This window comes from Pseudorca crassidens, chromosome 11 (assembly GCF_039906515.1).
Source record: "Pseudorca crassidens isolate mPseCra1 chromosome 11, mPseCra1.hap1, whole genome shotgun sequence".
NCBI lineage: Eukaryota > Metazoa > Chordata > Mammalia > Artiodactyla > Delphinidae > Pseudorca > Pseudorca crassidens.
The window spans coordinates 27717122-27740686 of NC_090306.1; the positions used below are offsets into that span (position 1 = coordinate 27717122).

Consider the following 23565-nt stretch of genomic DNA (forward strand, 5'->3'; position numbering starts at 1 on the left):
TTTTTCTCTCTAAAATTACCTTCATTTCTATCAAATACAGCCAAATCAAGAGTAATTTGTTCGCAGAAATAAATGTGGCTTCAATAAACTTGGCCAGATTATTTACATAAGTATAACTGAACATATAAGATGTTTTTAAATTGGCTTTGCTGGAAATTTTATAAGGAATTTCAGATTTAATTTTTAAAAGGCCTCTCAAGGCCAGAAGGCCACAGCAAGGACTTGCCATCAGATCCCACCTGTGATATCTAAAGATTTAGGTGAGTTCCTCTCTTCTCTAGGTCCAAAAGTATCTTTAGGTTCCTGCACCTTTTAGGAGTCTGCTTTCTGGTAACCTGAAAGTTTCCAATTTCTCTTCCAATTAGGTAGAGAGAAAAGTTAAATATTTCAATTCTGCTTACCAAATTGCTGTATGTCATAATTAGCTTCAGGGAGAAGTTTTCCTTACATCTGGAAAACACAGATTAAAAGCCAGTAATATTTCAAACCGAAAAAAGAAACACATAAAATTTATAAACAAATTCATCAGTTAACTCAGTCCTATGTAACTAATACTTGAACTTTTGTTAACAGTTGTATGAAGCCACCAAGATTTCCATTAGAATTCTTTAATTTCTTACCCAGCTTAGTGGTATGACCTGAAATTTATCAGAAACCTGTACTTGTCAAAAAGTTCTGTCTATAAATCTTCTTGAAGATAAAGCATTTTTTCAAAGGCATTGGAGTAAAACAACAACTATCTATGAATGACAAAAGACTTAAAATGATTTAAAAGGTAAAGAAAGTTTACAACCTGTGAAAAAAGCAAATCAATATTCCAGGAAAACTTTGTCCTCTTAACAGAGAGAAAACCCAATTCAGGTTTTGTACCACTTTACATTTAATGTTGAAATTAATTTGCTCAAATTTATTTTAATCTTAGTCCTGACCACACATAGAATTCCTCTCTAAAGATTTTTTTTTCTCACAAATCTTCGACAACATTCTATATCCATATTAATTTGTCCCTTATTTTCTTTCCCATTTAGAAATAACTTGCTTTAGGACAAAATTACCTTCTTTATGCTTAACAAAATGCATTTCTATTTCTTATACCTTCTTTTTTTCTTGAATACAAAAATATTTTGTTTATTAGCTTAGTAGTTTTAATTACATATATTAGTTAGATGACATAACTTCTAGCAATAATTAAGAAGTAAACACTTATGACTTGTCTCTTACATTAGCATTCTGTAGATTGGCAAACTTATAAATACTACTTATAATTTCTAAAAAGCATGTGCTTTATTAAAGAAAATGGCTTGATGTGGCACCAAACATATTTATTAATAGTCCTAAATATCTCTAGTTTCCCTGTAAAAGGAAGCCTATGTTCAGTAATTAATGTTCCCTATCTTATTTTATTTGGGAATGAACTAGATATTTAATAAACTGCCATCATTTAACGTAATTTAACAAAACTCTAAAGTTTCAAGTTACCAAATATCTGGAGAGACTATTTTTTAAATAGACATTCCTAAAACATAATTATTCCTAAAGAGTTTACCTAAAAGCCATATCTCAACTACATTTAATTTGCTTATAAAATTTTTATCATTCCAAGTTATTTTTCTTGCTGACAAATTTTACAACTTCTTATTTGACTTCTAGTAAACCTAGGTACAATTAAAGTTTTATAGTTAATGCTGATGACTTTAAAGACATGTCTGTATTAATTAAACCAACTAACTTTCAAACCAAATGATAATTTAATACTATATATTTCCCAGATCATTTGAACCTGAAATTCATTTGGGTTAGTTTCTTTCATATTTCTGGGAATTTATATAAACACTTGATTTTTTTTAAGTCAATTAAATAGAACTCATTTACAAGTTAATTTTGGTAATACCATCCACAGGTTGAGATATATCATATCTATAAAGTACACACAGATATATAGACAGACACAACTAGAGATCTCATAGCTTCATTTTTAAAAGTTAGTCATGAATCAGGTATTACAATACAGAACTCACTAGTTTATAAATAACAGAATAAGCTAAGGGTAAAAAGGTCTCTTTTCCCTTTTTTTCTCTCAGTCTCAGGAATTGGAGATGGTCTAGATAAGAGTAAAATAAGCTTCTGAAAGTCCTGATAGAACACTTACATCTCAAAGACACATGGAGATAAAAGCAAGCTCCTTCTAGAAGGACCTTTTGGGTCAGAATTATGAAAACATTTTTTATCAAGCCAGCTTTCTCTAACCTAAGTGTGTATGCAATAAAAGATCCCTATCTCAGCTAATTTCAGGAGAATATTTCCATTAATTCCCAAGTAAATACTTATAAATATAATTTTTGTACATACAGAAATGGGCTTGGGTGTTAGTTGGAGGGTGGCTTTCCCATGCCCCTCACTTAGAAAAGACATTAAGCCAGCCTCCCACCTAATCACCCAGTCCAGACCTCTCAGTGCCTTTCAACTGAGCAAATCCTAGTGTCTTTCAACTAGGCTTCCCCCAGTATCTTTCAACTGTGGGGGTCAGGTACCTGTTATACACTGCCAAATAAAACTCAGAATCATCACCAATAATCAGGAAATACAAGAACCACGAGAGGCATAATAAAATTCTTCTGGACTCATGAGTAGGCAGATGGGCATAAGGGGCCCTGCTGTCACCAAGGCTCCAGATCCTCGTAGAGTTCAGGTGAAGGAGAATAGTCTGCTCTGGGTCCATTCATGGTTGCCAGAAATGTCAGTCAACTGAAATAAAAACACACAAAATGAAAGCTGTGAGTTTCAATTTTATTTGAGGACTTACTGAAAACTAATAGCCCAGGAGACAGACTCTCAGATAGCTCTGTGGAATTGCTCTGAAGAGGTAAGGGGGAAGGTCAGCATATATGTGATTTTGGAGAAGAAGTATGTGCAATCAAGCACACATCTCCACAGAAGGTTACTGCTGTCACAAAGCACAGATATCTTAGTTCATGCTTTTAATGCTTTTCTAAGTATGGGAAGATGCAAGAAATTGGGTCATAAAATTTTCTTCTGAAAACATCTAACTATCTGAAGGCCTGTTCTGCCAGTTTTCCCAGAGCACAGAGTGCCTCATTCCTGATCTCCACTCTGAATCTCTTTCAGGGTGTGTTCAAGGTCAACAACTGCAGTGGCTATTGACTTAATTCTTGTAGAACCAGATGGTCAGTGACATTCTTTAGTTGGCATTATAATCTGTGAAACAAATGCTTCCTGACACTTGTTTTATAGATAAATTTTTACTGAATACAGCCATGCTTTTTTCTTTAAGTATTGTCTGTGGCTGCTCTCACACTACAATGGCAGAGTTTAGTTACAAAAGAGACCATATGTACCACAACACTGAAAATAGTTACTATCTGGATCTTCAAACAATGTCTGTCTGTCAACCTCTGCCTTATACTCATGGAAGACATTCAGAAAAAAAAGGACAACAACTAATAGTGAAACTAAGAACAACCAGGTTGGAAAACTAATATCCTTCCACAAAAATTCTCAGATTTCCAGAGCTTCTTGTTCATCTCTGTGGCACTGAATGTAAACTGATTACAAAGTTGCACAAGCAATTGGCACAAACACATTTGTGATAGTTGAACATTTTACATTATGGAAAAAGCGTAATAGTTAATAACAATGTTATATTTTATATAAGATTGAGAAATAATATGTTTATGAATATGTTAAGCTGAAGCAAAATATTTTGATCAACCATTTAGCATGTTACTTATCTTTAATTCAACTATTTGAGTTTGGCCAATTAGCCAAAGTGACTATCTGGCTATGAAGTGGCTATCTGGGAGACAGGCATGTATGCTCATAAAGGATTATGCATAGACCTATACACTTAAAAGGGGTGAATTTCATTGTGCATAAATTATATCTCAATAAACCTGATTTATTTTCAAAAAAAGATTCTATATTTGCATAGATTTTTAGATTGTAGTAATTAACGTTAAGTCTTATAAAACAGTTCATTGATTGCGAGTATTATTGTTGTTAAATTAAATGAATAGTTGGGACTGACATGACTGGTCCCATGGCATTAGAAGTCCAGAATAATGATCCATTAAAAAACAAATTCTGCCTAAAAGCTGGTTACAAGGTTTGCCCATTGTATTGTAAGAATAGCACCATATCTTCTTGCGAATCAGACATGCATGAAAGTGCTGGCCAGGTTACCAAATGGCAGAGAGAAGGAACTCCTTCAATCTGCAAACAGATTTTATGGCTGCTTCTGCCTCATTAGAGCCAGTAGATGTCCATTTTCTGAGAAATTTGGTCAGAGCTTGCTTTCACTGCAATGAACCATCTGATGATGAGTTTGCAGAGGTGGAGAACTAGAACTCTCACCAGCCTCTCCCTACAATTGCAGAGTACCTATATACATGACAGAAAAAAATTCTGCTACTTACCGAAAAGCCAAATTAGTTTAGGCTAGGTTTATAAATAACCTTTTACTCACAGAGCACTAAATTATCAGAAATAAAAGAAAGAGAAATTTTTAGACTGAGTGTTGAACATTGTATTAAATGATGTTGGACAGATGGAAACACTGTATTTAGATATCTATTACATTAAATTTCTTGATTTGCCAGGTTGAAAACAAGTCACCTTATGTATCTTCTGGACATAGCACAAAATTTTTGTTTTTTTAAATTTTTGAGTTAAATAATCATTTGTCAAAATGTAATAGAGTGTTTCTCAAACTACATATGATAAAAATCCATTTTTAAAAGAATCCCAATCCATCATGAATTGATAATTTTATAAAACACAATAAAAATGAAAAACTAGAAAAGTGAAATGAAAGAAAAAAAGACATATGTCTTCTTTTTCAGTACTCCACAGACATACAATTACTTTGTGACACTGCTAAAAAATTTCTAAATATTTATTTCTATTTCTGTACTTATCTGGTCATAATCCAGTTGTATGGGGATCCAGGCAGGCATCAGTTGATAGACCACATTTTTAAGTACAAAGAGTTTTTCAAAATAAAATAAATTCAAAGGCTTATAAATTTTCCTTAAAAATGGGCACTATCCTTACCAGCCTGATTCCTGTTCCTCTGATTTAACCATCTTCCACTCTTCAAGCTGCTCCTTTTGACATTTAGCTCTATAAACTGAAATAAAATGCTTATATTACTACTTCTTGATTTTTCAATATTAGACATTCTCAGTTGACTTGATACTATGAAATATGAGGATATAGTTTACTTGCATCCTTCACTTATATATTCTTCCCACATCCTCCAAGTAGAGGTCTACCAGAATTTTTGTTTAAATTTATGGAACTGTTTAAAAGCGAGACTCTGACTGACGTACTGAAAAGAGGATGACAACAAATATCAAAAACTAAAAGCGGGGCTTCCCTGGTGGCACAGTGGTTGAGAGTCCGCCTGCCGATGCGGGGGACACGGGTTCGTGCCCCGGTCCGGGAAGATCCCGCATGCCGTGGAGCGGCTGGGCCCATGAGCCATGGCTGCTGAGCCTGCGCGTCTGGAGCCTGTGCTCCGCAACGGTAGAGGCCACAACAGTGAGAGGCCCACATACGGCAAAAAAAAAAAAAAACTAACTAAAAGCGTAATGAACTACTTTATACAGTAAAAATGTCAATTCTTTCCCCAAAATAGCTGAATAGATTCAATACAATACTAATTAAAACAGCAGCTGGTTTTTAAAAATATTTATTTATTTGTTTGTTTGTTTATTTTTCACTGTGTTGGGTCTTCATTGTTGCGCATGGGCTACTCTTCCTTGCAGTGCACGGGCTTCTCATTGCGGTGGTTTCTCTTGTTGCAGAGCACGGGTTCTAGGCACGTGGGTTTCAGTTGTTGTGGCACGTGGGCTCAGTAGCTGTGGCTCGTGAGCTCTAGAGCACAGGCTCAGTAGTTGTGGTGCACAGGCTTAGCGGCTCTGCAGCATGTGGGATCTTTCTGGATCAGGGCTCTAACCTGTGTCCCCTGCATTGGCAGGTGGATTCTTAACCGCTGCACCACGAGGGAAGTCCCCAGCAACTGGCTTTTTGTGGGAATTAATAAAATATAAATGGATATGTAATATCCAAGAGTATTCAAAATACTCTCAAAAAAGAAGAACATAGTGGGAAAAAATGCTCTACCAGTTACTAAGATATATTTTAAAGATGTAGTAAAATAGTGTAATATTATAATGACAGACAAATATAGCAATGGAATAGAGAGTTTAGAAAGAGACACATGCAAATATGGACGTTTCTTTTCTTCATTTGACATAAGTGTCACTGTAGAGAAGTGGCAATAAAATGGCATTTTATTTTTATTTATTTATTAACATCTTTATTGGAGTATAATTGCTTTACAATGTTGTGTTAGTTTCTGCTGTATAACAAAGTGAATCAGCTATATGTATACATATATCCCCATATCTCCTCCCTTTTGCGTCTCCCTCCCACCCTCCCTATCCCATCCCTCTAGGTGGTCACAAAACACTGAACTGATCTCCCAGTGCTATGCGGCTGCTTCCCACTAGCTATCTATTTTACATAAAATGGCCTTTTAAAATGTTGCTAAGACAATTTTTTATTTTTATGGAAACCAACTAGGTTCACATCTTGCATAATGCACTAGAATCCATTATAGGTGGATTGTAGATCTAAGTTTGAAGGGCAAATAATTGAGATTCTATAAAATATTATAGAAGACCTGACCTCAGAATATATGGAAACTGTGTAAATGGAAATTACTATAAAGGAAAAGACTGCTAAATCTGAATACATAAATTTAGTAGTTTTGGGACTTCCCTGGTGGTACAGTGGTTAAGACTCCATGCTCTCAATGCAGGGAGCCAAAGTTTGATCCCTGGTCAGGGAACTAGATCCCACATGCCACAACTAAGGGTTCTCATGCCACAACTAAGACCTGGTGCAACCAAATAAATAAACAAAGTATTTTTTTTTAATTTAGTAGTTTTCACTATTTTTATAAGCAGGGAAAAAAGTCACAGAGAGTGAGAAAAGACATTTTCAAACCATACAAACAACAAAGCGTTCACTATAAATAAAAAATTAAAAAACACACAACTTAGAAAAATGGACAATTGACTTGAGTAAATCTTCATAAATAAGAATACTCAAATGACCAATAAACATATGAAAACATACTCACTTTCATTAGTCATTAGGGAAATGCAAATTTAAACTGCAATTAGATACCATTACATATGCATCACTTGGTAAAATTTTAAAAATACCAAGTTTTGACAAGACTATGAAATAAGAAAAGCTCTTGAATACTGCTTAAAGAAGTATAAATTGGTATGACTACTTTAGAAAACACTTTTTCAATATTTAAACTATAAAATATGCAGATTTATGAACCAGCAATTACAATCCTAGTAGAGGTCTGCTTTTACCTTGTGCTGAGTATTGGACCATGGGTGTCAAAGGTTTTCTCTCAATATTCCTGCTCTACCCTCAACTTTCAACAGTCTTTGCAAACCTGCACTTCAGAGGCTTCTCTCTCCATGCCTTTGTCCCATTGCAGCAGCAGACTGCTTTGTCACTCAGTGCTAGTCTCATGGGGGAAGTGAGGAGGTAAGTTCAGTATTCCCGATACATCTTCAGTGTTAAGCAGGCCCTGTATAGCCTTATGGGTGAGTTTTCACATTGTTCCTGTTCCTCCATGTTATGGTAGCCTTGAATTTGTGGTAGCCCTCGAGGGAAGGAGAGTTTCCTGCCTCTCCCCTAGTGGCAACAGACCTCTTCTTTGAATTAGTGCAGGATATTGGTCCCAAAGTCCTTCTTCCCCCTCCATCAGTAACAAGTTTTTCCTTTTCTCCCTTTCCCAGAAGCAATGGAGCTTTGCCTGGGTTCTGGAATGCAAACATCTCCTCACCTTCCCCCTGAGGACTAAGGCTTTCACTTCACTCAACTGAAGCGTCCAGGAAAGTGTGCGATTTTTTTTGTTTGTCCCCAAGTGGCAGCCAATCCACCTCTGCACACATGCATTTCTGTCAAGCTCTCTCCAGTCTCTCACATGCCCCCAATACTTCTTGCATGATCATATGATTATTGTAAGATATCTTCAAAACAAAAATAATAGTAATGAATTAGTATTGAAAATAATGAACTTTAAAAACACAGCCATCCTGAGTGACAGTTTTGTTAGGCGTATATTTGAGTGCTAATCAATAAAGAGGGCTAAAACATTACTGGAATCAATTTAGGGAAGGTAACAAATTGGTCCTGATTTTGCTGAAGTTGTCAGCACCCTCTAGTGGAAAGAAGACTTTGAAAAACCACTTCCTTATTGAAATAGGCTTACCTCAAATATGTTTGCACAGATGCATTATCAGTCATCAAAATGTGGCAGTTACAGAAACTAAAATTTTGAGACAGTAATAAACAATGTAGTATTTCATTTTAATGTATTAAATAATTATAAATCCTTTCATATAGTTTGTTGTCTCATTCAGAAAAGCAATACAAAACAAGACAAGAACCCAAAAACAAAAACAAAAACAAAAAAAAACCCTGAAAGCAGAACTGGGACCACAGAACAGGAACTACCCCTACCTACAATATCTCTACTTTTCCTAGTAAAAGGAATTAAATGAGCATTTCTGTATTTAAATTTTCTTAATGAAATTTCAGATTTTTCTGTTCTCACTAAATTAATATTATGCAAATAATTGAGGAATAATATATTGAACATATGCCAAACTACCAATTGGTGCAGGGCATCAAATGGTCAGCATAAGGTAGCCCTCATGCCTTTCTCTCACTCTAATCTAAAACCAATAAGCAAAGTGAAACCCTCTTCAATATTTCACATTAACTTGGATGAGCATCTCTTCAGTAACGACATTTGTATCATAAATTTCAGTCCAAACTCTGAAATTTTAAAATTAGTAAAATCATATTATTGTGTTTATTAAAAGTTTAATATTGGGCTTCCCTAGTGGCGCAGTGGTTGAGGGTCCGCCTGCCGATGCATGGGAAAAGGGTTCGTGCCCCGGTCCGGGAAGATCCTACATGCTGCGGAGCGGCTAGGCCCGTGAGCCATGGCCGCTGAGCCTGCGCGTCCGGAGCCTGTGCTCCACAGCGGGAGAGGCCACAACAGTGAGAGGCCCGCGTACGACACACACACAAAAAAGTTTAATATTGTAAATTAAGTGAATGTCTTCCTTTCTAACTTTTCACTTTGGTTGATTTAATGGTACTGCAATTTTATTGATATAATAACCCCATTCCTTTAATAATTAATTTATGATGACCTTAAATTATATATAGTTTATGGGCAAAGGCCTTTGTGAAATTTCTTTTCCTTGGAATGTTTCTCATTTAACTGGCATCAAAAGCTATAGGACAATTGTTTCAGCTACTCATTTTTTCACAAGAGACAGTTCCTCTTCACATAGAGATTTTTAAAAATAAAAACTACATGTTTCTGAGTATGAATATATATGATAGAAAAATATTAAATTGTAAATATTTAAATTTCTTCACTCCAACCGCCGAGGAGTAAGGAGTCTCTATGTTGCTTGGCAATGAACATTGTGTTTTTCATAGGGGGAATCCTGGACGTGAAGAATTGGAGAGGCCAAAATTTTCTCCATGAGAAAAAAGGATGAAAAAATACAAAGAAAAAATCCTAGAGAGGGGATGATGCAGTATGGGTGGACAGAAAAGCAAGGACAATGTAGAGGAGAGGACTGCAGTGTTCTCAAACTTTAATGTGCATCAAGTTCACCTGGGAATTTAAGCGAATCATAAATTGATTATTAAATTAATATTAAAACACAGATTGCCAGGCTCCACTCCCCAGAGCTTCTGTTTAAGTAGTCTAAGACAGGGCTTAATAATTTGCACTTCTAACAGGTTCCCATGTGATGCTATGCTGCTGGTCCAGAGACCACACTTTAAGAACCAGTATTATAAGGAATATTTAGGAAGTTTTGCTTTGGGTTGTGTGGTATAACTTTCCAGATGATGACTCAACCCTGTTTGTCTGAGACCAAAGGATTTCCCGTAACTTGCAAAGTTAAAACTGGGAAGTCTCCAGCAAGCCAGGAAGATTGGTCACCTTACAGCTTATCTCCAAGATATTTTCAGTAGAGAGCTAAAATATTGGCTAAAGCTTTAGTACCAAAATTTTGTGTTGTGTTTTCTTTTTAATTAATTGATGAATTAATTGATGAATTTTAAACATTATTTAAAATTGGAATGTTGAGATTGACCTCAAGGATACTTGCATTTTGGAGGTTACCATCTATGATTTTGGCCCAAGGTACAGCTATAGCTAGAACAAATTGGCACCAAAAAGTGAGTAAACCATCACTGTGACTATCAAGTGGTCAGTATTTTAGTTCAGTAAAAAGTGGAAAAGTACTATCCTTCTCAATAAGAAGAAGAATAGTACTTGGACTATCACTTCAAAGTAATAGTACTTACATAAATTTTTCAGTTATCAGAATTACAACATTTGGGGAAACTCACTGTTAGGGAATTTTTATGGCAGTAATAAATGCAAAATCTTAATAGCTTAAACCAACAAAGATTTATTTCTTGTACACACTACCTATCCTTAGAACTCCAAAAGAAATTGCCCGTTTTGCCATAACTTGTTATATCATAATTCAAGACAAGGACAAAATAAAAAGTTTAATTGAGGATCTATGATGATAGGACCACACATTCTAATGATGACTTTTTCACAAAATAAAGACATATGGAGAATATAAGGTGAATGTTAATGGTGATCAGTTTTAAAATGTAGATCTACTAAAACATAACTTACTTCATTAAAATCCCTAGAAATGGCTATGTTAATGTGAGGTCTTGATTTAGTGGCAGACCTTGGAAAAGCATTAATAGGTTATGAGAGATGTCATAATCCTGAAGTAGACAAGTGACAACAACTTCATCAATTTGCAGACAGTAAAAGTAATTCACCAACAAACTAGTGGAGTATTCTATGAAGACCTCTATTGGGCCTTTAGTGTTTCTTAGCATTCTTAAGTAATATGTTTTTCACTGATGATTATTATGTGAAAATTATTATAGAGGTGTGAGATAGTACCCTGGAACCTAGTTTTTCACAAAGCTCCTCAGCAGATTTTGATGCAATTAGTCTTCACCATGGAAATTTTTTAAAAAAATGAAACCTGTATTTTTCACTTGGTGAATAGAAACACAAAGGAATAGAATGTAAATAAAAGGTTAATGGGACTAATGAAACATTCAGTTCAGTATAAATTGAAGATTATTTTAAGCCATAAGTCTATGATGCTATTTTATTACTTTTGGTCTGATGTTCTAATTTCACGGCTCTGCCACTAACTTCCTACATGATTTCAGGTAAACCACTTATTTTAACTTCAGCTTCTGTAAAATGAAGGCAAGTAAATTATTAATGAAACTAACACTTCTAAAACCCCTTATTTCCTTAAAACTTTCCAATTATCTTAAAAGGATGTGTGGGATCAGATATTTAATGTAAGATCTTGGTGGCAATCAGTACAGAGAGAAACACATGGCATGAATGGCTGGCCTTGTTCTTCTACCTTCAAAGAATGTCCACTGTTTCAGGGGAAGGTCAGTAGTCTTTCAGGTATTGACAGGAGATCAGGACACGCTAGTCCAAAATGTGGCACTTTGGCATATTGAATATTTCAAGTGTAAGGAATTTGAGAAATAGATGTGCAGGAAGGACTATCTGACCTTCCAATGAAGCAGATTATAAAACCTAGGAAGGACATTCTTACCTTCCCCTGAAGTAGATCATAAAACTCTCACATGAGAGGTGACCTTCCTGTACTCAGAAGAAAGAAGCATCGTTATTTCTGAAGACGAAGGTGAAACTGCAGAAATGCACCTCGGGGGGGCTCTGAGGAACTCCAGTTCTTTATGTCTCAGCACAGAAAGAATTCAGCAAGAGGCAAAGTGATAAATAAGAAGTGATTTATTAGAATAGGATGCTTGTGAGGCTTACAAGTGGGCAGGGGAGAGGGTGCCACGCCCCAAGAACTTAGTGAACTACAGTTTTGTAATCAAAGGAAAAGTGAAGTGGGGGAAAAGACCACCTTCTTTCTCATTCTTGAGTAGGCGTCACGCTTCCATCATCAGTTCCTTCTCCACGTCAGGTGGGGGAGTTTTCTTGTCCCTACATGGTCAAGCCAGGACTGTCCTGGCACAATGGAAATGAACAAAAAGGCAGTAACATACACTAAAAATGGTAAATCATCTCAGGTTTCAGTATAATGTCACCCTTTCCTTATATTTTTGTTTTTAGTTTGCCCGGAGGAGCATGTACTAGGAATCATTAACTTACTGAACTCACTGGGCAGAATATTAGTCTAATGCCACCATTGTTTTATTATTTGGGGGCATGTCTCATGCTTCTGTTGCATGGTTTTGTTGCTAAGCAAGCCTGCTTGGTTTTGTGGTTAAGCAAACCTGCTTTCTCGAGTGATCATTAACTTACAGGGGTATCCCATACTTTTTTCTCTACTTACGATCCCCTAGTGGGATTAACTATTTAATCACCCACTTTGTCCCTTTACTCTGTCCCTATCAAAGGGACCCAGAGGAATCTGAATGAGCTGGCATTGCTGTTTCCTTCAGCTTAATACACTTACCTCATGTTTTTTGCCCTATCATATCCTTCCATGATTTTCTGCTCTCCATCAAGTCTAGCACAAAAATGTTCAGGTTTAAACTATTCCTTGAGACCTTCGCTTCCTTATGAAGGCTCCCATATCACATAAAACATATTAAATAAATTTGTATGCTTTTTTCTTCTCAATCTGTCTTTTGTTACAGATGTCCCAGTTGAGAACTTAGAAGAGTGTAAGCAGCTTTTGGCAGGAAGGAGCTCATTGCAGGAGCCCCCTTTTGTCTTGACACTAACTATAAAGCAGGCACCCCCATGTTTTACTCATCTCTGGCCCTAGCACACCTTTCAAATCTTTTGATCACACAATACCTTGCTAAGATGTTGGTTCTTTCCATAGATCAAAGAAGTGGAAATGAAGAATAAGTAATTAACAGATGACCAGCTCTCTTCCCTAGCTTCCCCTTTAGTAAACTCGTGAATTAACTGTGTGAACAAGATAGCATTTAAAGAAAAATCACAAGAAGTCGACAAGCCTGCACCTTAACCTGCACACAGCGGGGGATGGTGATGACTCTGACCCCCTATCTCAATGATAAATGAGTTTACTTCCTTTTTTCCCTCTAAAAACTTTAATGGCCAAGCAGAATCTTTGGAGATTCTTTTGGGGGGACACTGAGGCCACCATCTCCCCAGACTGCCACCATTCTGATTAAAAACAGCTTTCCTTTCTACCAGCGTTTGTCTTCTCTCAAGTATTGATTTGGGGCTGCAAGCAGCCAGACCTGAGTTCAGTAACAAGAGTAGAGGAAAAAGATATTTTTCTGCCCCTACAGTATGTATATCATAATTGAGAAAGTCATGGGTTCTGGAGTCAGTTACTTGTAGATCATATCAACCTCTTGAAGCCTAGATCATCTGAACATGATTTCAAATAGATTAAGTACAGCATGGACTAAATAATAAAATGGGAGAGAATAGGGGAAACAAAACTATGTATCACAGTAGGATCCTGACATGATTTTATTCCAGTGGTTTATACATGTTCTTATTCCACCACATATTCACTTCATACCCCTCTTATTAATAAGGAAATTGCAGAGACTGAATAGAGAGGCAGTCAGCTTAATTTGAGAAAGTTTCTTAAATTGGAGAGTGTGAATTAACTTTGACCCAGAGAAAGAGTTGAACTGAAAACCCTGAGGTTTGCAACTCTAAAAATATCCTGACTCATTTTTTATTTATTCCTACCAAAGACAACAGTGACTGAGGTTATCCAAGAGATCATTTTTCTACAAAACATTGCCTGCTAGCACAAGGTAAAATTACAAAACATAATTTATCTCCAGCATTCTTCAAATACTTTCTCTCACCTCCAGCCTCCAACCCCCAATATTGGAATTGTGGGAAGTCAACGCAAACTATAAAAGTCTTCGAATTTAAGTGTCTAATATATGAAAGCCATTCTGGGGACTACAAATATAAATGCTACATAGTGCCAACCATTAAGATGCTCATGCTTATTATTTAGTAGGAAAAACAGAACGCTGCAATAGAGATGTTAAGAACAATCAAACTTACAGGCACAGAGACGCCTTCCTTAACTAAAACACACCAATTTCTAAAATACTGCTTTCCTCAACTCCCGTAGAGTACTGTGATCTGCCTATCCGAATGCACTATGAGTGATGATGTAAATAAATCCTCGTTCAGAGTACCGACATTTTGAAAGAGCTCTCTTTTAATCTAAAAATGACTTAGTAAAGTTCATTCATCAGTAAAGGGTCTCTCTGGACCTTCAAGTTTTAATCTGAAACTTCCACAACCAACGCTCCCCCTCCCACCCTCCAAAGTTGATGAAATCAAATGCCTTGGAACTGAATGTTTTAGTAATTCAGATCACTTGAGAGAAAAAAATAACCTGGGCGGGGGAATGTGCAAATTTTTAGAGCTTGGAGATTGCAAACGTGTGGAAATGCCGCCACCTTCTGGTGAGAAATGGGACCAGCAGGAAAAAAGCCAACAAAGACCTTCAGGATAAGCAGCTGCTTTCATTTCAAAGCAACAAGCTGCGCAACTCCAGCGCCCTCAGATACCCCGAGGTCTGCCCCTTCCGGCTGCTCTGACCACTCAGTGCGCCCTGCGCAACGTGATTGACAGGGCAACGGTCCGGTGCGTTACCTAAACTCCTCGCTCGGAAAACAGTGACCCGACCCTTCCGGAAGCTCAGGGTCCGCTCTTCCCAGCATCCTTTGCCTTCCGGCTATGCTCAGTTCCCTCCGGCCAGTCCCTCCTTGCGCGCCCATTTCGAGCCCGAATGTCAAGCTCGACTTTGGGGACCTGAGAATCCAGCACATATTTTCCAGGACTAGATTCTTGGCTATGCGGGCAGGAATGGCGCAGCTGGAGGGTTACTATTTCTCGGCAGCCCTGAGCTGTACCTTTTTAGTGTCCTGCCTCCTTTTCTCTGCTTTCAGCCGGGCGCTGCGAGAGCCCTACATGGACGAGATCTTCCACCTGCCGCAGGCACAGCGCTACTGTGAGGGCCATTTCTCCCTCTCGCAGGTGGGATCCTCAACCTGTCTGCACCCTCGGACAGGCTAGAAAGGGAAGAGCTGGCCCCAGTTCTAATTTCTCCTACCTTTATCCTTAGCTCCCTCCACTCCAAACAGGAAAGGAACTGGGTAATCTTTTGTTCCTGTCTCTGAGATCTGTAAAATATTTGCTAAATGAATGAATAAACAGCAGATCTGTCTCCTAGCAAGAAAAGCTCTGGGAGATTAACTAATGGGGAACTGAGTTACTGCCCCTCTTTTTGGCTAATGATGAAAGCTATCCTAGTTTTTCTTTGCCAGTCCCGGGATTAGAGGCATTGGATTGCTTCTAGGAAATGTCAGAAAATTTCACTTTAGCTCACCTGTCAAGCATCTCACTGTGTATTTTGGGAGTCGGATAGGAGGGGGAGGGGGGAATCTTCAGCTACTAAGAAGTGACAAGTTACATTAATTCCATCCTTGGTGTTTTTAGCAACCTTCTGTTAACTAGATAAACTGGCAACCAGTGAAGTGCCAGCATGTTTGAGTATATATTTGGCTACATAGTTGTGTAGATATGGGTACAAAAACAGACATATCCTTCTCTTCTGGTGAAGTCATTGTAGAGTAGTGGTTAGAAATATAAAGTCTATAGTTAGAGAAGACCTGATTTTAAATCTTGGCACTGTTATTTACTAGTCATGTCGCTTGGAAATTTTCTGAGTTTCAGGTTACTCATCTGAAAATGACAGTAAAATTGTATCTACTATAGAGCTTGTTGCAGGATTATATACAGAGGATTTAGCACAATTCATGGCTCTCTACATTGTAGTTGTCATTATGGATCCTGTGCTTTAATCTCTTTAAACATTTTTTTCTCTAAATCCATCCGAGTTCCAGAGGGTGATTCCAGGCTTTTTAAAACTGGAGCATTTGCAATTCAATCACCAAATTACAGGCCCTCCAAAGAGTATATCTTGGAAAATAGAAACTGAGTTTAAGTTGTTGTCTGCTGGTTGCTTGTACCTTAACAATCACAAAGCAGGTACAGGGACAAAACATGAGATAAACTTTTCTTTAGAGGAGGCATCTGATTTGCTCATTTAACTGTGACTTAGGATAACTTCCCAAAATGCCTGATTATTGGTAAAGATGACATCTCTGTGTCAGTCCTATCAGTATTACCTCTTGCTTTGCTTCATTGTTGACCTTTTTTTTTAAGTGGGACCCCATGATTACTACATTACCTGGCTTATACCTGCTGTCAGTTGGAGTGGTCAAACCTGCCAGTTGGATCTTCGGATGGTCAGAACACGTTGTCTGCTCCATTGGAATGCTCAGATTTGTTAATCTTCTCTTCAGTGTTGGCAACTTCTATTTACTATATTTGCTTCTCCACAAGGTGCAACCCAGGCACAAGGTTTGTTTTCAAAATAATTTATTATATTTAAGTTTATGTACAGTCAATTCCACAATTATGGTGAATTTGTTTTATGAAATTTGGTGAAAAATGTATTTAACATTTAATATTTGTGTATCTTTTGTAAAGATAAAGCAAGTCCCCTACCCCCATTTTAGAAGATACTTGTGTTTAAATACTTGAATTACTCTTATTTATTTATAAAATCTATAAATTTTCATGAATTAAACCAGTTCAGTAAATATCTCAGTATGCTAAGTGCTGAGATTACAGAGGTAAATGACACAGTCTTTTTCTTATAAAACTTATATCTTCATTAGGGGAAACAGAGGTTACCAAGCAATTTTTTTTTATTTTTTATTTATTTTTTTTTTTGCGATACGCAGGCCTCTCACTGTTGTGGCCTATCCCGTTGCGGAGCACAGACTCCGGACACTCAGGCTTAGCGGCCGTGGCTCACGGGTCCAGCCGCTCCGCGGCATGTGGGATCTTCCCAGACCGGGGCACGAACCCGAGTCCCCTGCATCGGCAGGCGGACTCTCAACCACTGCGCCACTAGGGAAGCCCCCAAGCAATTTTTTATGATTTAAGAATGCAGGCCTTGGAGGTGGATTACCTGGGTTTGAATTCTATCCACTTACTAATTGTGTTACTTTGCAGGTTACCCCTTAGTGACTCCTTGTTTTCGTCAGTTAAATAGGAAAAATATAGACTGTACCTCATAGGACTGTTCTAAAGAGTAGAAGAGCTTAATAAATGGAAGGTGCTTAGAATATTGCCTGGTATATAGTAAGGAATCAATAAATATTAATTATAATAGTTACTTTTAGCTTAAAGAGATGATTTCAATATTGTAAATTATGAGAGAGCAATAGCTATAAAACGCTATGAGGATACAGAGAAGGAGCAGAGGAGCACTTGTTGCACCCTGACTGGGAGGGAGAGGTGTGGGTGGCATTGGATAAGGCTTCACAGAGAAGATGGTACCTGAGCTGAATCTTGATGACAGATAGGACTGTAGGATGGGAATGAATCCTGACAGGATTAACAGCATAAGCAAAAGTAGAAAGGCATTAAACAACAAGATGCAGGGAATTGCTATTTGGAATTATAAGATTATAAAGTACAGGGACGTGAGGCTGCAGAAGTCTGTAGAAGAAGGTAGGGGAGAAGTCACAAATATATTTTTATGTCATGGAAAGCATTTTAAACTTTATCTAATAGGTGATGGACAGCCCTTAATTTTAATCAAGGTAATGGCATGGTTTGGCTTGGTGATTTAGATTAACTGGATGATAGAATTCAAGGAGATAAGAATACTTTCAAATTCTACCTGAGACTATCAGCCCAAAAGAAGATGTCTAAAACTTTAGACTAGGCCCACTGTTTTCAGGAAGATCCCTGTAATTTCATCATAAAATAGTAAGATCATTGTGTATAGTGGTATAAATGTTATATACATATTTATATTCTCTCTAGTGCACAGTTTTTTTTTTTGTTTTTTTTTTTTGCGGTACGCGGGCCTCTCACCGCTGTGGCCTCTCCCGTCGCGGAGCACAGGCTCCGGACGCGCAGGCTCAGTGGCCATGGCTCACAGGCGCAGCCGCTCCGCGGCATGTGGGATCTTCCCGGACCGAGGCACGAACCCGCGTCCCCTGCATCGGCAGGCGGACTCTCAACCACTGCGCCACCAGGGAAGCCCAGTGCACAGTTTTGAAGGGATATCTTTAAAAGAAATTGGTGATGATGGCTAAGTGAATGCTTATGGAAGGCACGAAGATAAGCTCACTGAAATGGAACCACCTGCACTGTGTTCCATTTGTCTCCGTGTTCCCCATAGAACTGAGGTCATTGTCTTGCACACAATAACTCCTTAACTATTTGTTGAATGATTCAAAGTATTGTAGGCTTTGACACACACATGTATTGTCTTACTGCTTTCCAAACTGCTAGGTGTAACTAAAAAGTATCAGAAAGTGCCCTTATAAATACATACTGTGTTTTTGCAAAGCCAGAAATAACATTAATGTTGAATATTTTTTTTGAATAAGAGTCAGGCAGTTTTTTGTTTTTTAGTTCATTAGCTCAGCAGAAACAGCCTATTTGTTTTATTGTGAACTATGTTTTCTCTTCTTGTAGGCTGCCTCAAGTATCCAGAGAATCTTGTCAACATTAACATTAGCAGTATTTCCCACACTCTATTTTTTTAACTTCCTTTATTATACAGAAGCAGGATCCATGTTTTTTACTCTTTTTGCCTACTTGATGTGTCTTTATGGAAATCATAAAACTTCAGCCTTGCTTGGATTTTGTGGCTTCATGTTTCGTCAAACAAATATCATCTGGGCTATCTTCTGCGCAGGAAACGTCATTGCACAAAAGTTGACTGAAGCTTGGAAAACCGAGCTACAAAAGAAGAAAGAAGAGAAGCTTCCCTCTATTAAAGGACCATTTTCAGAATTCAGGAAAATTCTTCAGTTCATTTTGGCTTATTCCATGTCCTTTAAGAACTTGAGTATGCTTTTCCTTTTGACTTGGCCCTACATCCTTCTAATGTTTCTGTTTTGTGCTTTTGTGGTAGTTAATGGTGGAATTGTTATTGGTGACCGGAGTAGTCATGAAGCCTGCCTACACTTTCCTCAGCTATTCTACTTTTTCTCTTTTACTCTCTTTTTTTCCTTTCCTCACCTACTGTCTCTTAAGAAAATCAGGTCTTTTCTTTGCTTAGTTTGGAAACGGAGAATTCAGTTTTTTGTGATTACTTTAGTCTCCATATTTTTAGTTTGGAAATTTACTTATGCTCATAAATACTTGCTAGCAGATAATAGACATTATACATTCTATGTGTGGAAAAGAGTTTTTCAAAGATATGAAATTGTGAAATATTTGTTAGTTCCAGTTTATATATTTGCCGGTTGGAGTATCGCTGACTCATTGAAATCAAAGTCGATATTCTGGAATTTAATGTTTTTCATATGCTTATTCACCGTTATAGTACCTCAGAAACTGCTAGAATTTCGTTACTTCATTTTACCCTATGTTATTTATAGGCTTAACATACCTCTGCCACCTACATCCAGACTTGTTTGTGAGCTGGGTTGCTATGCAGTTGTGAATTTCCTAACTTTTTATATCTTTCTGAATAAAACTTTTCAGTGGCCAAATAGTCAGGACATTCAGAGGTTTATGTGGTAATATCAGAAACATCTTGAACTCTAAAAATAGACTTATTATTTAGACTATTTCCATAATGAAAACTACGTAGAAATTTTTAAATTTCTTTTAGGCACCATGGTGATCCGCAGATCACATCAGATTTTTTGTGCTTTAAATATCAGAAATATGTATTTTAAATATATATATGTGAAATATGTATATATATATACATATATATATATATATATATGTATATCTATCTATCTATGACCCAAGGAAGTTAAATGGTAAAGAACTGAGAAAAGTTTAAGACTTGCTCCATAAGCCTGAATAATGATGGGAAAGTAAAATTATTCATAGCTATCTCATGATATTTCTTTGATACTGTTGGCCACTCAAAAAGCTTGGAAACTTTTTTGTATACAAGTTTATTTATTAATTCTCTTCAGAAAAAGTAGCAAAGTCTTTGAAAAATATTTACAAATGATTAGGTAATATTATTGATTGAAAAGTTGTTTAGCATTTTAGTAAATATAATTTCAATCATAAGGTAAAATAGACTCACATAGATAGTAAATGTTGTAAAATAGAGGCTTTTCTGTGTTTATCTAGGAATCAAATTGTTGATTTTTATTAAAAATCTAGAAATGATGAAGTCCTTTCACCGTTCCTAATATGAAATATATCATGAGCAAAGATAAATTGTATTGATAATAATACCTTTTAAAAGGGCTTTTCTTTCTGAAATACACTACTTTATCAGTTTCCTTTGGCTGCCGTAACAAATTACCACAAGTTTGGTGGCTTAAAAAAAATTTCAGAATTCTGGAGGCTGGAAGCCTAAAATTAAGATGTCAGCAGTGTTGGTTGCTTTTGGAGGCTGTAAAAGAGAATCCATTCCATGCTTCTCTCCTACCTTCTGCAGTCCATGGTGTTCCTTGGTTTATAGATGTATCACTCCAGTATCTGCCTTTGTCTTCACATGGCCTTCCTCCCATCTTCTTTCTCTTACAAGGACAATGTCTGTGGATTTAGGGCCCACCCTAATCCAGGATAATTGTGTGTTCAGATCTTTAACTTAATTATGTCTACAAAGACTCTTTTTCCATATAAGGTCATATTTACAGGTTCCAAGTTGACCTATCTTTTTGTGGGGCACTTTTTAACCCACCAAAGTTACCAAAGGAGATTTTACAATAAATTTCATAAAACTTGTAGGAAATAAATTTTTGATGAGATATTTTAAATAAAATTGCATCTTTTCAGAGAGGTTAAAAACAAGTGACTTGCAGGGTCACATAATTATAAAACTAAAAGTAACTGGTATTTGATTCCATTATCCAAAAAACGTTAGAATTTAAAGGAAGTTTAGAAATTATTTGATCTAGTCTTATTTTGTAGATTAGGGAACAAATGCTTGGGTAGGATTTGGTGGGATTAATTTTGGATTCTGTGTCTGCTATTTGGAGTACATTCATTGGGTTGTCATTCCCTAACAGAGAAGTATTATTTGGATATGCTAACATTGACATGTAAACTTAGAACTGTAACTAGAATTCATTTTTTAATCCAGTTTTACATTTGTAAACTTTTCAATAACTGTGTGAACTGTCTTAAGTGTTGGATTATGCTTTCTCTGGGTTTTAAATAATGAGTGGATTTGGAAGGTACTGTTCATTTGCAATATAAAATTATGCACAGGTAAAAATACAAGTGTAGTCTTGAGTAATAAATGCAAAGTCTGGTTTTACACACTCTTTGGGGCCAAGTTGTACTCTATTTAGTGCTTAGAAAGTAGATTGACTCTTTAGTTATAACAGTGACTGTAGGACAAATGTTTTTACCGAAACTTTTTTTTAATTAGACAAGAAAGCACACTCAAATAATTATTTTATAATGGAGATATGAAGTCAAAATTCTGCCCCAAATGTGCAATTTAGGAAAAAGAAATTTCTTATCTGATGCCATTGGTGCAAGGCTTTTGTTTTTTAGGCATATTTCTGAGACAAAAAAAAAACCTTTTTCTCTCTAGTCTGGCAAGAAGGAGGAAAGTATTCTACTCCATGTATTAAAGGAATCATTGTTCTAATTCATTTTTAAGTGTTGAGTCCCTGCCCTTTTAAGAGATCTTTTGGAATGCTGTGAATTAAAAGGTGCTCTACAGAGCTGCTTTTAGAAACATCCTGAAGTTATATGTGTTTTGACTCTTTTTCAAGAGTTACCAAATAGATATGTTTGATATTATTTTTTAAAAAATTAGACTTAATGATTAGAAGGTAATTCTTAAAAAAAAAAAAAGTATTGATAAGCTAGAGACCCTGTGGGGCCTTGCAGTTATTGTTATTAAAGTCTGTAAATGGGTTTGGGGGGTTTTTTTGTTTTTTGTTTTTTGCGGTACGCGGGCCTCTCACTGTTGTGGCCTCCGCCGTTGCGGAGCACAGGCTCCGGACGCACAGGCTCAGCGGCCATGGCTCACGGGCCCAGCCGCTCCGCGGCATGTGGGATCTTCCCGGACCGGGGCATGAACCCGTGTTCCCTGCATCGGCAGGCGAACTCTCAACCACTGCGCCACCAGGGAAGCCCTAAATGGGGTTATTTTAAAGAATATCATAAAAAGATTTGGTCCGTAAGTTTTTTAGGCCCAGTAATATATCTTTTTGGACTTTTTCTACCTTGTATGAAATTCTGTAGATACAGAGTATTATCTCTATATAGCATTAGGAAGGTTCCAATGTGTTGTGTTTCCTCACATTTATATTTTCTTTTAGTGGATACCTAGAAATCTTTTCTAATGCATCTATGTATGTAAATTATTTGGAAATATTGATACAGTCATTTCTCAGTTTAAGCATAGCATGTCATTTTGGCAAAAGAAATTATGTTAGCTTTCTGGTCTCTTCCTCCTTCTTCTTAGAGTTATTTCAGGAATGTGCTTAGCCTGTCACAACGTACCTTAATAAAAATGGCTTAATTCAGTTTATTTCTAATAAATAAATAATATAGTGTATTTCTAGTTTGAATTCAACCGCCACTGGGCTTGACATTTCTTTTTCTTTATAATTGTTTGACGACCAGGAAAGGAAAAGAAAAGAGATACGCAATTTTTATCTGTACCCTCTAAATAGTGGACTATTACTTTAGGCTCACTTTCAAGTAAAATATTTCTATAAAGAAATCAATGCAAGTTCATTAGGTTAGAGAGCATTTATTATTTTAAAAATAATTAGAATTTCGTTAAAAACAAGAAAGAAGCATCATGCAAATAATATGAATAAGTTTTTTTTAATGGAAATTTAAATATGACTTAACCATGGACTAGAAAAAGCATAGGAGTTCTGTATTTGATTGTGGTTTTGGAATCGATAAAGCAAGTGGTTTAACCTTTGGTCCTCCCTTCAAATGAGAATAGTATTTGTCTTAAGTCAGTGCCATCTAGCCTTATTTCAAAAAGAACTCAACCCCTGCTGTATGTCCATAAAGTTCATAAATATGTCATATAATAAATATTGAGTAAATGTATGCTGAATGAAGTTTTTTTAGTATGGAATGAAGTGAACATCCTAGAAGAAGTATGATATATAACCATAAACTAATTTCAGGAAATAAATCACATATTTGATAATGAGACATTCTAACCCTTTTGTGCCTAAGTTTCCTGACCTAGTTTTAAAATTTTTAATTTACTCTAGTGTTTAATACTTACACATGTATTTACTTGAAAATATGTTTTGTTTTTCTAATAGGATGTGATTTCAAAACTATTGCTGTTTATTTAAAATAAGAAAAATAAGTTACTATCTACCATTATAATAGCAGCAGAATTCTTGATCATTATCAAA

General features: G+C 36.5%; 1 protein-coding gene across 2 annotated transcripts; it reads left to right on the forward strand.

Annotated features, from left to right (window-relative positions):
• The first annotated feature begins 14868 nt into the window (after window positions 1–14868).
• ALG10 (ALG10 alpha-1,2-glucosyltransferase) lies at window positions 14869–22731 on the forward strand. 2 transcript variants are annotated; one of them, XM_067696127.1, is made up of 3 exons: window positions 14869–15181; window positions 16373–16570; window positions 18710–22731. In XM_067696127.1, the coding sequence occupies exons 1-3, from the start codon at window positions 14882–14884 to the stop codon at window positions 19763–19765; spliced, it is 1554 nt and encodes a 517-aa protein (XP_067552228.1). In that variant the 5' UTR covers window positions 14869–14881; the 3' UTR covers window positions 19766–22731. The 2 variants fall into 2 exon arrangements, with proteins under 2 accessions (XP_067552228.1, XP_067552229.1); XM_067696128.1 differs by having other exon boundaries at window positions 18933–19100.
• The last annotated feature ends 834 nt before the right edge of the window (window positions 22732–23565 follow it).

Coding starts and splice junctions, on each gene's coding strand:
- ALG10 (XM_067696127.1), top strand. CDS start 14,882: ATGCTCAGTTCCCTCCGGCCAGTCCCTCCTTGCGCGCCCATTTCGAGC. Junction 15,182..16,372: donor GCCATTTCTCCCTCTCGCAG/GTGGGATCCTCA, acceptor TTTTTTTTTAAG/TGGGACCCCATGATTACTAC. Junction 16,571..18,709: donor AGGTGCAACCCAGGCACAAG/GTTTGTTTTCAA, acceptor CTCTTCTTGTAG/GCTGCCTCAAGTATCCAGAG.